The sequence below is a fragment of the Melanotaenia boesemani genome, chromosome 18, assembly GCF_017639745.1.
Source record: "Melanotaenia boesemani isolate fMelBoe1 chromosome 18, fMelBoe1.pri, whole genome shotgun sequence".
Classification (NCBI taxonomy): Eukaryota; Metazoa; Chordata; class Actinopteri; order Atheriniformes; family Melanotaeniidae; genus Melanotaenia; species Melanotaenia boesemani.
The window spans coordinates 20,650,120-20,663,234 of record NC_055699.1 but is presented as its reverse complement, the minus strand read 5'-3'; the positions used below and the strand labels follow the sequence as shown (position 1 = coordinate 20,663,234).

The window sequence follows — 13,115 nt, the reverse complement described above, 5'->3', positions numbered from 1 at the left end:
CAGATAACACAATGTCAATAGCATCCTCACAAATGACAAAGAATCCATTGATATCAAATATGTAATGACTGGTCACTGGGAAAGGACTAAATATGGACAGTAAGTGGATCTGTTTTTATCACAAGGTCTGTAACATCAAATTATTTAACAACTTTGATGAATTTCTGATAGTAATACATGTGTGTTGTCCCCAAATGAATCCTAACATATTCCCAAGACATCTGCTGCTGATATCAGCTCAGACTGTTAGTTCAGGTGCTGCTCACCTCTTCTCTAACTAATGAATAAGAAGCAGCTGCCCCTCACTTTCATTTTTCATTTTCTTACCCTGTGTTTTTTTCTCTCCCTTTTATGATTTCCAGACTTCACTTTCTTTGGCTGTCTGGCTGCTCGCTCAGTACTGTTGCCAACTCTTCAGTAAGGAAAGTAGCTATTGGCTGTCCTGAAAGCCGCTAGAAGTCGCTAAATGACGTCATCGCCTAATTTGCATAATTGGCCATTTGCATGTAATGTAATGGCCATTGTAGGAAAAAGAAATAACATTGTGGAGAGACAAAAGTATAGTCAAAAACACCCTAAATATGTTTAGAACTACAAATTTTTTTGTTGATTCTTGGTTTGTTTTTTTGTTTTTGGATTTTTGTCATTGAAATTGGCCATCACTTTTAAAAATAAGCATTGATAATCTTTGTCGAGATCCACATTACATAAATCATTGTCCTTTATTGTTAACTGTTAAAATATCAAATTTAACCAAAGGACTGTTAAGTCCCGTGGAATTGCTCTATGTCTAACCCTCCTCCTTTATCCGGGCTTGGGACCGGCAAAGTAACACAAAAGAGACACTTTGGCAGAGTTAGTTTTTTTTTTTTTTTTGCACTTAGAAGCCTACAACTGATGTATCCATCAATTGGCTCTTTGAGCACATCAATACTTGCCATTGGATTCAGCACCTTGCTACTCCCAGACTTTATCAGGCTAACCAAGCTGTCAAGAAGTTTAGGAGGATCTACCTGCTCACCCTCAAAAGCCTTGATGGCCAACTGTACCTCACCAAGCCCTGACTTCAAAAAAGTCAGATACAAGATGTTTTGAGGATCACTGTACATGGAGTAAAAAACTTCAGCCATGTAACAGTGTTCACTGGACTTATTCACTGCAATTTTTTTTTTTAGTATGACAGCGAAAAAAACATTTACATCCCGCTCTGTAAGCCAGGGCGGGATCAGCGGCGCCTTTGCGCATGCACAATTCATTTTCAGTGTGTAAGCGAGCGGTGTGGGTCTCTTCTCTGCTGCTCTGACTGCAGCATCTGCCCGAGCTACTGTTGAGACTGACCGCCAGTGTGAGTGTTTTGGGACGGGGAGGGGCTCCTGCAGCACACGCTGCTCGTTCACGACAGTAACTGCAGAACAACATGTGCTTTCAAAGAGTCTCCAAAACACCAGAAAGTCTCCAATAACTACAGTAAAAGTCGCTAGATTTGTCGCTAGTCGCTTTTGACAAAAAAAGTCGCCAAGAGGGTTTGGAAAGTCGCCAGATTTAGCGAGAAAGTCGCCAAGTTGGCAACACTGGCAGGGGGTCCTACCAGGTCCAAGGCCTCTGTCTGACCATCAAACAGTTCTTTGCTCTGCTGATCAAGAGGCTGCACCATGCCACACGCTCCTACAAAGACTTTATAGCCCAGGTAATCTTCCTGTGGTATTTCACATCATCAATATAAATAATTTTACAGCCTTTTATATTGTTAACATCATAGGATTTGCATTAAATGTACATTTAAAGTTTAGGGTTGGCTGTCAAATTATCTATTTTACTCCTTTCTTTTAAATTTCTTAAATTAAAAAGAATCTGTATATTTTTGTCCCCCACAGGCCTCCATATATGTGTTTAATTTTTGCTGGTTTTTATATCGCACTTATGTTTGTGTCTTCGGTAGATCATGCTCCCAGCCAGCTTTGTCTTTCTGGCACTGACGGTCTCCAACATGTCAGTGCAACATGCCCAGGAAACTCACCATGCTCCCCGTATGTCCTGAACGGGCCGGAGGCCTGCCACCTCCACAGGTTGGTTCACTCTCTTTTGCTTCTTCACTTGTCTTAGATCTACTGCAGCTGATTTAAAATGTACTCTGTTATTTTGCTCATCAGAGGATCCAGTCAACAGGAGATGTTCTGATGGACCTGACTGGTAGGAACATCTCTGACTACCTGGTGAAAACCTACCCCACTCTAATTAGAACCAGGTAAAGGTTTTTTAGTTCACAGTTCAAATGAAAAATGCAAAAGACAGAAATAGAACTTTGATAAAATGCATAATTGGTATTGTTTGTAGTATTGCATTGCAATATGAGAAATAATTTAATCTCTCGTCTTATTGCTATGCAGCTTGAAAAGCAAATATTGGGTGAATGAACAAAGGTAATTTCCAACATCGATTTTAGTTAAACACTGGAGGATTACATTCATCTTCAAATATTTATCTCACTCTCATTCCTAGGTATAGTTCATGGAAGGACATGAACACATATACTGGTGTAGTTCGCCCTCTAGTGGTTGTAACAGTGTAGTACAGTTAGTACAGCTTTCTGTTTTAGGAGTACAACCAAATACCATCCAGGATTTAGCAGCTCAGCTTGGGCGACTTCCCAATGTTACTGGGGTGAGGCTTTCAAACAAAGCATTGTGTGTTTTCTTTGCTTACATCCTCTGTTTTAGCACAGTCTGTGATATAGTTAGTAACAAACCCTTTACATGTTTATTTTTAGGGCCAACATTGCAAACAAACCTTGAAGGATGTAGGGACATTCCTCAGGTACATGGAGACTCCAAACAATGTCAAGGTCAGTCCAGGAAGAGCTTGTCTTCTGGATGTGAAATTTGATCATAAATGAGGTAGTTGATGTATAAAGCACCTGCAATATTACAAATCATCAGTTGTCAAAGTGTTTTATTTTATTTTATTTTTACAGGTGTGGTATAACAATAAGGGCTGGCATGCCATGGTATCTTTTATGAATGTAGCCAACAACGCCATTCTCCGGGCAAACCTGCCTAAAGGAGCTAATTTGGATCGATATGGAATCACTGCGATCAACCATCCTCTGAATCTCACCAAAGAGCAGCTCTCTGAGATCACTGTGTGAGTTACTATCAGCTAGATAATCATTTTATCATACCGTACTGCTTTTTTTTGCATCCTAAGTCTGTGCTGTGGTATTTTCAGTTATCCAATCTGTGATATTTCCTTTAGTAGTATCAAAAAATAAGTAATTTGTGAAAAAACAACAAATACCTGAGATTTCTTTGACTAAAGCTGATAAAAACTCTGTTTCTCCTTTCTTTCTCCAGTCTCACCACATCAGTGGATGCAGTGGTGGCCATATGTGTCATATTTGCCATGTCCTTTGTCCCAGCCAGCTTTGTCCTCTATCTCATCCAGGAGAGAGTCACTCAGGCCAAACACCTGCAGTTCGTCAGTGGTGTCAGTCCACTGGTTTATTGGATGGCCAACTTCCTATGGGACATGGTACAGTGGACATCTTATCTTGTTAAGCATGCTAGTTTGAAGTGTATCAGTCTGATCTGGACCTTAAGAGGTCAGCTTTAACAGAAGTGGGTGTTTACTGTGACTTTCTGCAGGTGAATTACTCCATCAGTGCAGCCATGGTAGTGAAAATCTTCATGTTCTTTGATAAGAAATGCTACACCTCACCCACCAACCTGCAGCCACTTATCACCCTGCTTATGCTTTATGGGTAAGTTGTCATTACTTTACTGCTTTAACTACACATGTTCACACTAAAATAAAACTAAATTACATCTGTCACAAATGGATTATTTAGAAATAGCCTTAAAGAGTAAAGTTTATATACAAATGTGCGTGCTGTTATTAAATGTCACATTATAAACTATAGTCAAGTTTTTTAAAAGTAAATGTTTTTCTTTTTCTACACTTTCAATAGTGGTCAGTTATAGTGATATGAAAAGTCTTATGTACTTTGTTGTTTTGCACCCATATTCATTTGCTTCATTAGTTTTTAATAACCCGATTTAAACATTTACATTTTGTCTCTTCAAAATGGTTTCATAATGTTAACAAAAGCAATTTACATTAAAGCTAATCTCAAATAAAGGACATTATTAGAAGTCATCAGTTTTATTATATAGCATTTTTTAAAATATAAAATAGTGTGAAATATATGAAAATATCTAAAAATCATAGGTTTAAATGACTAATATCATTAAATAAATATAGAAAATATATTTACAAAGAAAAAAAAAAAACTTTTTAGATACGTTATCCAAAATTACAACTAAAAATTAAGTTTAATATCTTCTACATTTTGTTAATGTATAGGTGAATTCCACATGTGATTACCAAAACAATCAAATCTAACAGGATGTCTTTTAGGTGAAGCTTTACATTTGGCATTGACTTGACGGAGCATCTTGTTGATCTTCCGTTCTCCTAGCTGGTCTGTAACACCCATGATGTACCCCATGTCCTACATCTTCAGCATCCCCAGCACAGCCTATGTCTCTCTGTCATGCATCAATCTCTTCATCGGCATCAACAGCAGCGCCATTACCTTCATCCTGGACCTGTTTGAGAGCACCACAGTAAGTCTGGCGGAAATTTCTTTTTCTTTACTTCTGTTTTCAGTCTGTTTTACCTCACACTCATTGTGTTTGTTGGGTTGCTGTCCAGGCTTTGTACAGACTGAATCAGGTGTTAAAGGCAGCTCTGCTCATCTTTCCTCATTACTGCCTGGGCCGAGGTCTCATCGACATGGCCATGAACCAGGCTGTGACTGATATCTACGCTCGATTTGGTAGGAACAGAATCACACTTATATTCAGTCAGGTAACTGTTGCTGGTTCATGATATTTTAGTGAAGAAAGTGGTGGTCAAATAAACCATGTGCAAATGGACTCTAATGCAGATCAAAGAAGCAAATTCAGGTCTACCTACAGTTAAGTTAAGTCTCTGCCCACTTCAGTTTAACCAAATGCAGGAAGCAGAATACAACGCAAAAGCCATTGTGGGTAAACACAACAAAAACACTGACCCGTGTTGGACAATAGCTGGGAGAAAATTCTTCTAGTGAGACGTGGAAAAACACTGATAGAAATATAGTCAACCCAAGACCGCAAGGATCTGTTGCAGCTCCATGTTTTGAATGTGGTGGAAACAGAAGATGTGCTGTTATAACCAATAGATGAACAATTTTTTTTCATTGTTTGTTTTGTATTGTTCTTTAGTAACTGTTGATGCAGTGTTGCCTCTGGCAAGGATGGGGAAATGTTATTAAAATGTCTTGTTGGTTTGTTTGCGAAAGTGCAGTGTGAGAGCAAATTTGGACCAGCTGAATGTTGCAACCCCCAACTGAATTGATGCCCCCAATCGTACCGAGTCTAGCAGGCTATCTTGGTGTGAATGCACACTTCATCCTCTTCCTCAGAAAGACACAAGCTAAAATTAGAACAACTTGCATGCCAGCTTCTTGCTTAGCAACTGCAATCCTGACTAGTAAAACAAGAAACAGCGACAACTTTTATCATACCATGAACTTTAATTATAGCCACAAAATAGCAGAAGCTAACAGAGAGACAGAGTGTAACCAACTGAAGTAAAGTGATTTACAAACCTTAAACTAAGTGATTGCTGCAAACTCTGACATGATGGGACTCAGCTCCTTTTGGTCCCAGTGAAAGGCTCACAAGATCCTTTGCTGGATGTCTTTTCTTAAAATCCTTGGCTCCACTGTCCTTCTGTTTTTGATGAATTAAAGAGGAACCCTGAAGTCACCTAGATCATTTCCATGATTTTCAAGGTAAAAAAAAACAAAAACCAAAAACAATGTAAAAGTAATATATTTATGCGATCAAGAACACATTCACCACACACACTCTGGTCCACAATGGGCTAGGTTGACCACTTCTGTTTTGCAGAACTAATGACACTGATTTGGCATCACGCGAATACAAGCAATACTTACACAAATAGACTTTTAAGGACTGATGAATCATTTCTTGTGTTTGATAGTTGATACCAAACATTTACCAACTGCAAAGTGGAAACTATTTCTTAAAACTACCTGGACACCAAACATTTTGCAGCAGTGTCCAGTAATCAACTGAAATGTCAAAACTGAAATGAATTAAGTTAATCTGACTTGTGGAAACAGCCAACATTAAACGTGGAAGCAAGACCTACAGGTGTGCTGTGTTTGTATACTTCCTCAGGTGAGGACTACAGTCCAGACCCCTACAGCTGGAACTTCCTAGGGAAGAACTTGTTCTGCATGGCTGTAGAGGGATTTGTCTATTTCATCTTAAACATCCTTTTCCAGTATCGCTTCTTCCTGGATCATTGGCAAGTGCAACAGAGCTTTGATAACTTTCATAGACTGAAAACTTGATTTGCTAAGTAGCCATTTTCTATTCACAGGATTCCAGATGGCCCAAAGCCTCACATTTTAGACGAAGACGTAGATGTGGCTGAGGAAAGACAGCGAATCCGTCAGAGTGGAAAAACAAATGACATTTTACGCATAAAAGACCTATCCAAGGTGAGACATTCCCTCTAAAATTAATGTTTAAAAAACAGAAACAAAGACAGATTTAGAACCTTTGTACGTCCTGACGATCCTAGGAGCTATGTTGTCGGGGGCTTTATGCCCCTGGTAGGTCACCCATGGCAAACAGGTGTCTAGAGGAGGGACCAGATGAAGCGCGACTCAAAGCACCCCTGTGATGACGACAGACGCACGGCTCTGGAACTACTGTCCTTGAGAGGGGGCTGGACCCTCTTCCATTCTGGAATTGATCCCGGTGAGAGGCGCCAAACAGGTGTGTGCGCATACTCATTGCCCCCTGACTTGGTGCCTGTACGTTGGGGTTTGCCCCGATGGAAGAGAGGGTAGCCTCCCTCCGCCTTCAGTTGGGGAGACAGGTCCTGACTGTTGTTTGTGCTTATGCACCAAACAGCAGTTCAGAGTAACCACCCTTTTTGGAGTCGCTAGAAGGGGTGTTAGAGAACATTACCTTCCGGGGACTCCCTCATTCTGCTGGGGGACTTCAATGCTCATGTGGGCAATGACAGTGAGACCTGGAGGGGTGCGATTGGGAGGAATGGTCCCCTTGATCTAAATCGAAGGGGTGTTTTGTTATTGGACTTCTGTGCTCGCCATGAGTTGTCCATAAAGAGCACCTTGTACAAGCATAAGAGTGTCCACATGTGCGCTTGGCACCAGGAAACTCTAGGCCACAGTTTAATTATCAACTTCTTGGACACTCGGGTGAAGTGAGAGGTGGAGCTGTCAGCTGATCACCACCTGATGGTGAGTTGGCTCAGATGGTAGGGGAGGATGCCGATCAGGCTTGACAGGTCCAAGCTTGTTGTTAGGGTCTGCTGGGAACATCTGGCGGAGTCCCCTGTCAGAAAGAGTTTCAACTCCCATCTCTGGCAGAGCTTCAACCATATCCCAGGTAAGGTGAGGATCCTTGAGTCCGAGTGGGCTGTGTTCTGTGCCTCTTTTGTTGAGGCAGCCAGCCGGAGCTGTGGCCGTGAAGTCGGCGATGCCTGTCGTGGCAGTAACCCCTAAACTTGTTGGTGGACACCAGCAGTAAGGGATGTCATCAAGCTGAAGAAGGAGTCCTATTGGGCCTTTTTGGCCTGTGGGGCTCCAGAGGCAGCTAGTGGGTATCGGCGGGCTAAGCGGAACGCAGCTTCAGCAGTCACTAAGGCAAAAACTCGGGCATAGGAGGAGTTTGGAGAGGCCATGGAGAATGACTTCCAGACGACTTTGAGAAGATTCTGGTCCACCATCTGTGGTCACTGAGGTGGTTAAAAAGCGCCTCAGTGGCAGGGCCCCGGGGGTGGATGAGTTCCTTAGGGCTCTGGATGCTGTAGAGTTCTCTTCGCTGACACACCTCTGCAACATCACGTGGATATCGGGGACAGTTCCCCTGTCCTGGCAGACTAGGGTGGTGAAAGAGACCGGAGGGTGTGCTCCAACTACAGGGGATTTTGCTCCTCAGCCTTCCTGGTAAGGTACATGCAGGGGTGCTGAGGAGGAGGGTCAATTGGATAGTTAAACCTCAGATTCAGGAGGAGAAGTGTAGTTTTGTCCCGGTTGTGGAACAGTGGACCAGCTCTATATTCTCTTCAGTGTCTTGGAGGGGGCATGGGAGTTTGCTGAACCAGTCTACATGTGCTTTGTGGACTTGGAGAAGGCATTCGACCATGCCCCCAGGGACTCCTGTGGGGTGTACTCCGGGAGTATGGAGTGCCGGCCCCACTTGTACGAGCTGTCCTGTCCCTGTATGAATGGTGTCAAAGCTTGGTCCGCATTGCTGGCAGTAAGTCAGAATCGTTTCCAGTGATGGTTGGACTTAATAAGAGCTGCCCTTTGTCACCGATTCTGTTTCTAACTTTTATGGATAGAATTTCTAGGTGCAGCTGACGCGTTAAGGGTATCTGGTTTGGTGGCCTCAGGATTGGGTCTCTGCTATTTGCGGATAATGTGGCTCTGTTGGCTTCATCAGGACATGATCTTCAACTCTCACCTAAGCGATTCGCAGCCGAGTGTGACGCGGCTGAGATGAGAATCGGCACCTCCAAATCTGAGACAATGGTCCTCAGCTGATAAAGGGTGGAGTGCTTTTTCTGGGTTGGGAATGAGGTCCTGCCCTGACTGGAGAAGTTCACCTATCTCAGGGTCTTGTTCACAAGTAAGGGAAGGATGGAGCGGAAAATCAACAGGCAGATCGGTGCGGTCTCTGCAGTGATGCAGACTTTTCATTGGTTCGTCGTGGTGAAGAAGGAGCTGAGCTAAAAGGCAAAGCTTTTGATTTACCAGTCGATCTACGTTCCTACCCTAACCTATGGTCACGAGCTGTGGGTAGTGACTGACAGAACAAGTTTGCGAATACAAGTAGCCGAAATGAGTTTTCTCCGCAGGGTGGCCGGGCTTTTCCTTAGAGATAGGGTGAGAAGCTCGGTGATTCGGGAGGGGCTCAGAGTAGAGTTGCTGCTCCTCTCCATCAAGAGGAGCCAGATGAGGTGGCTCGATGTTCTGGTCAGGATGCCTCCTGGACGCCTCCCTGGTGAGGTGTTCTGGCACGTCTAACTGGAAGGCCTGGGAACGCCTCGGGATCCTTCTGGATGAGGTGGTAAATGTAGCCGAGAAGAGGGAAGTCTGGGTTTCCCTGCTTAGGCAGCTGCCCCGCAACCTGACGGATAAGCGGCAGAAAATGGATGGATGGATATTTAATTTTTTTCTTACTTTGCCTTACCAGACGTACACAGGAACAATCATACCTGCAGTGGACCGAATGTGTATTGGAGTATCACCTGGAGAGGTTGGTTTAGCTCTGGTTGAATGAATTTTTAAATGGGCAAGTGTGTGACTTTCTTTTCCTCCTCATCTTCATCTGTAGTGCTTTGGTCTCCTGGGGGTAAACGGAGCAGGGAAGACCACAACATTTAAGATGTTAACTGGGGATATAGATGTCACTTCAGGAGAGGCTTCAGTTGCTGGTCACAGGTTCCTAAATTCAAATTAACCCATAAAGATGCAGCCTTATGTCGTTAGAGGTGGTGTCTATACTATAATTCAACTCATCTTCAGGTTCAGCTTGGTTTCCACTCTGTTGTCTCTGCAGCATTTTGACCAATATCCTGGACGTCCATCAGAACATGGGTTACTGCCCACAGTTTGATGCTATAGATGAGCTGCTAACGGGCAGAGAACATCTACACCTGTACGCCCGCCTCCGTGGGGTCCCAGAGTCTGAGATCAGCAAGGTAATTAAGGGTTCATGTTAGGTGTCCTGTAGAGGTACCTGAGCACAGGGATCGGAGCTAAAGCTAATTTGCAACATTGCTTCAGTGGATTTTTGAACTCCTATAGCTGCTATTTTGGGGGAATGTACAACCAAAGTAAGCAAACATTTTAAGAAATATGTCTCAAAGCTTGAGGTGATGGCTCAGGGGAGGTAGATCTAAGTCTCCGTGCTAAGACTGCTGTTTTTATGACCAGGACCCATATAAGTTGTAGGAAATGTTCAGTGGAAATCTAACATTGTAACACATATTCTCCTACTTTTTAGGTAGCAGAATGGGCCATTCAGAAGCTGGGACTCTCAGAGTATGCAGGTCACAGTGCTGGGACCTACAGTGGAGGTAACAAGAGGAAACTGTCCACTGCCATTGCCATGATTGGATGTCCTGCTCTGGTGCTGCTGGTGAGGCCAACCCCAATGAAACTAGGAATGAATGGGAATCACAGTTATGAGAATGACCAGATGAAATTCTTTCATACAAATGTAAACATGTTGGTTATTCTGGTACTTTAGGATGAGCCTACTACAGGTATGGACCCTCTCTCTAGACGGTTTTTGTGGAACTCCATCATGAGTGTAATTCAGGACAGAAGAGCAGTGGTCCTCACCTCACACAGGTAAACTAATGATGGTATATAAATGTATGTGTGTGCATGTGTTTGTAGATGTAAGCATGCAATGTAATTGCTATGATTTCAATTTGACAGTATGGAGGAGTGTGAAGCACTGTGTACCCGCTTAGCCATTATGGTCAACGGATCCTTCAAATGTCTGGGAACCATTCAGCATCTAAAATACAAGTTAGTCATTTCACTTCTTTTCATATTGTAATGAACATTCAAATACACCAAAACATGGACATAATCCAATAAAAACTTTATACTGATCCAGATTTGGTGATGGCTATGTGGTGACCATGAAAATCAGGGCAGCTAAGCCTGGTTGTGCTGTGGACCTGAACCCTGCTGAAGCTTTCATGGAGAGCACTTTCCCTGGCTGCATTCAAACAGAGAAACACTATAACACCCTACAGTACAAGATCTCCTCCTCTTCGCTTGCAAGGATCTTTCAAATGGTCCTGGGTAACAAGGATAAGCTCAATATAGAAGACTACTCTGTGTCACAGACCACGCTCGACCAGGTGAGTACAGGATTCACATTAACATATTTATTTTATACATATTTCAGACCATTTTTTTATTAAATACTTTGTATATATACATAACTTAATGAACCTTACATCATCCATTTTTTATTTTTCCCTGCAGGTGTTTGTGAATTTTGCCAAGCAACAGTCAAGAGAAGATGACACAATTGTATTGCATCCAAAAGCTGCTGGAGCGCAGCGTTACATTGATACCACACCCGTCAAGTCTTTAAGGAAGTGAACTTGCTTTAGTGAGATGAACTGGACGAGAGCTGTTGGTTTTTAATACCACTGTCCTGTGGAGTTGCCTGCACTTTGGAGGATTACATTGACAGAAACATCTTTCCAACATTGATAAGATCTGTGAATGCATCAGTTTTGGATACTAAAAACCACAGAGGATGAACTTGCATCATTAAACGTTGGGTGTAAGAGATCGGCACTTTCAATCTGGAGGAGCCTTTAAAATGGGGCATTTGCTCGTTTATTTGTGTTATAAACCTAACCATAGAGCAACTCAAAGAGAAAGCCCTTTAAATTGATTTGATATTGCACATGCTTTTCTTTGCTTTTCCAGTTAACAGGGTTAGCGAGCATTTATGTGCCTGCTATATGTTCCACGTTCTGCTCACCTTGTAGGCCTTGTAAACTAAATGCAACAGATTTATATGAAAAAGACTGCGACTTTTATATATATCAGGTTGTTAGATAGCTTAGGTCCTTTTGAATATTTTTTTTTGCTTCAGATGCCAAGCAAGATTGTCTTTAATTGCCTTTTTAAATGTGAAAAAATCACTCAGACAAGCATAGCTTTAGCACTTTATTGCATCACAATTTTGACCAAGATGTTGGCAATATGCTAATGCAATACTGCTGATAATTATTCCAAAATCAAACATCTCTTTGCTGCTGTTAGACATTTCCACATGATGTGACATTTTGGTTTCCATGTATTACATTTTCTTTTACATGTCATCATACACATGTTTAACTTTTGTCTTCACATCACCATCACTTGGTGTCATTACAGGAAGATGACACACAATGTTTCTATGTCAAGCATCATTTAAAATAAAGTTGGATTTTTCTTTAAGCTTTGTTCACTTTTCTTAAAAAGCATTCAACTACATTTAGTAAAGCCTAATAGCAGTTACACTGTTTTAAATACGTTACCCTCTGCTTAGTTTACTTCTTACTTTGCTTCTGTTAGTTTGCTTCTACATGCACTTTATGACAACGGTGAGTATGCTGTATTTCTGCTGTATAACTTCAGTACTACTACTTGTACTCGATCACATAACTTTTGGAACTGTTTGGTGCTTTAGAAACTTTCTACACAGCCAAGAAGAAGTAAACAGGGAAAAACTTGGAAGCCTATAACTTCTTGGTGTGTGAATGAATGAAAGCTGAATCCTGCACTGTTTCTGCTCCTGTAAGTTCACATTTTGGTGTTTTTATAGTGTTGTTGCTAGTGTTTGGTGTAAAAAAAAAAAAATCAGAACTGGATGTTTAACTATATTTTGGACAAGATTCTACAGTACCAGTCAAAGGTATGGACACCTTTTACTATTACATTTAATGGGAAAGTGTGTCCAAACCTTTAACCGGGACTGTATGTCATCTTTATTATAAAGATTTAACGGACTTCCTGGTGAATGACAGAAAAACATTAGCTCAAGTTAAAATGATGGACAAAAGAAAGAAAGAACTATTTACTGTTTTAATATTATAAGCTTTTTACCCCCAAAATACAAGGCAACTGTATGTGGGCTGCATGTATGGGGGTATTTTTCTATCTTTAATCAAGAGCACAATTGTTTGCTTTGAGAGCAAGATTTCTGGTTTTCACACTCAAATATCATCCTGCTTGCTCTCAAAACTCTGCTCCCACACTCAGAAAGTCCCTCTTGCTTTCAAATATATCGTTCTTCCTTTCAAAACTCTGCGCTCAGACTTGGTCTCTTTCCCTCACACTCAGACCCTTTCTCTGCACACTCAAAACTTCTGCTCTTGGATATTTTTTCCTCTCTCTTGGGTTGCAGAAAGAGCTGTCTGTCAAACCTCCTCCAGCCAATAGAATACGAGCTAATTCGAGCAACTCGTCCTCACTAGAGTGC

At 41.9% G+C, this 13,115-nt stretch overlaps 1 protein-coding gene across 2 annotated transcripts; it reads left to right on the top strand.

Annotated features, from left to right (window-relative positions):
- Positions 1-581: 581 nt before the first annotated feature.
- LOC121628558 (retinal-specific phospholipid-transporting ATPase ABCA4-like) lies at positions 582-12,091 on the top strand. Of its 2 annotated transcripts, XM_041967638.1 has the most exons (19): positions 582-1,687; positions 1,940-2,066; positions 2,151-2,245; positions 2,768-2,842; positions 2,972-3,141; positions 3,351-3,528; positions 3,642-3,757; positions 4,475-4,622; positions 4,711-4,834; positions 6,249-6,378; positions 6,454-6,574; positions 9,306-9,368; positions 9,447-9,553; positions 9,672-9,813; positions 10,119-10,253; positions 10,365-10,468; positions 10,559-10,651; positions 10,743-10,992; positions 11,120-12,091. In XM_041967638.1, exons 4-19 carry the CDS (start codon positions 2,819-2,821, stop codon positions 11,237-11,239), a joined length of 2,025 nt encoding a protein of 674 aa, XP_041823572.1. In that variant the 5' UTR covers positions 582-1,687; positions 1,940-2,066; positions 2,151-2,245; positions 2,768-2,818; the 3' UTR covers positions 11,240-12,091. The 2 variants fall into 2 exon arrangements, with proteins under 2 accessions (XP_041823572.1, XP_041823570.1); XM_041967636.1 differs by lacking the exons at positions 582-1,687; positions 1,940-2,066; positions 2,151-2,245 and adding exons at positions 2,404-2,420; positions 2,500-2,661.
- The last annotated feature ends 1,024 nt before the right edge of the window (positions 12,092-13,115 follow it).

Bases quoted from the DNA above. Each gene is read 5' to 3' on its own strand.
- LOC121628558 (XM_041967636.1), top strand. From the start codon at position 2,509: ATGGAAGGACATGAACACATATACTGGTGTAGTTCGCCCTCTAGTGGT. The intron at 6,575-9,305 runs GTGAGACATTCC...TTGCCTTACCAG, and splicing joins GCATAAAAGACCTATCCAAG to ACGTACACAGGAACAATCAT. The intron at 10,652-10,742 runs GTTAGTCATTTC...ATACTGATCCAG, and splicing joins ATTCAGCATCTAAAATACAA to ATTTGGTGATGGCTATGTGG.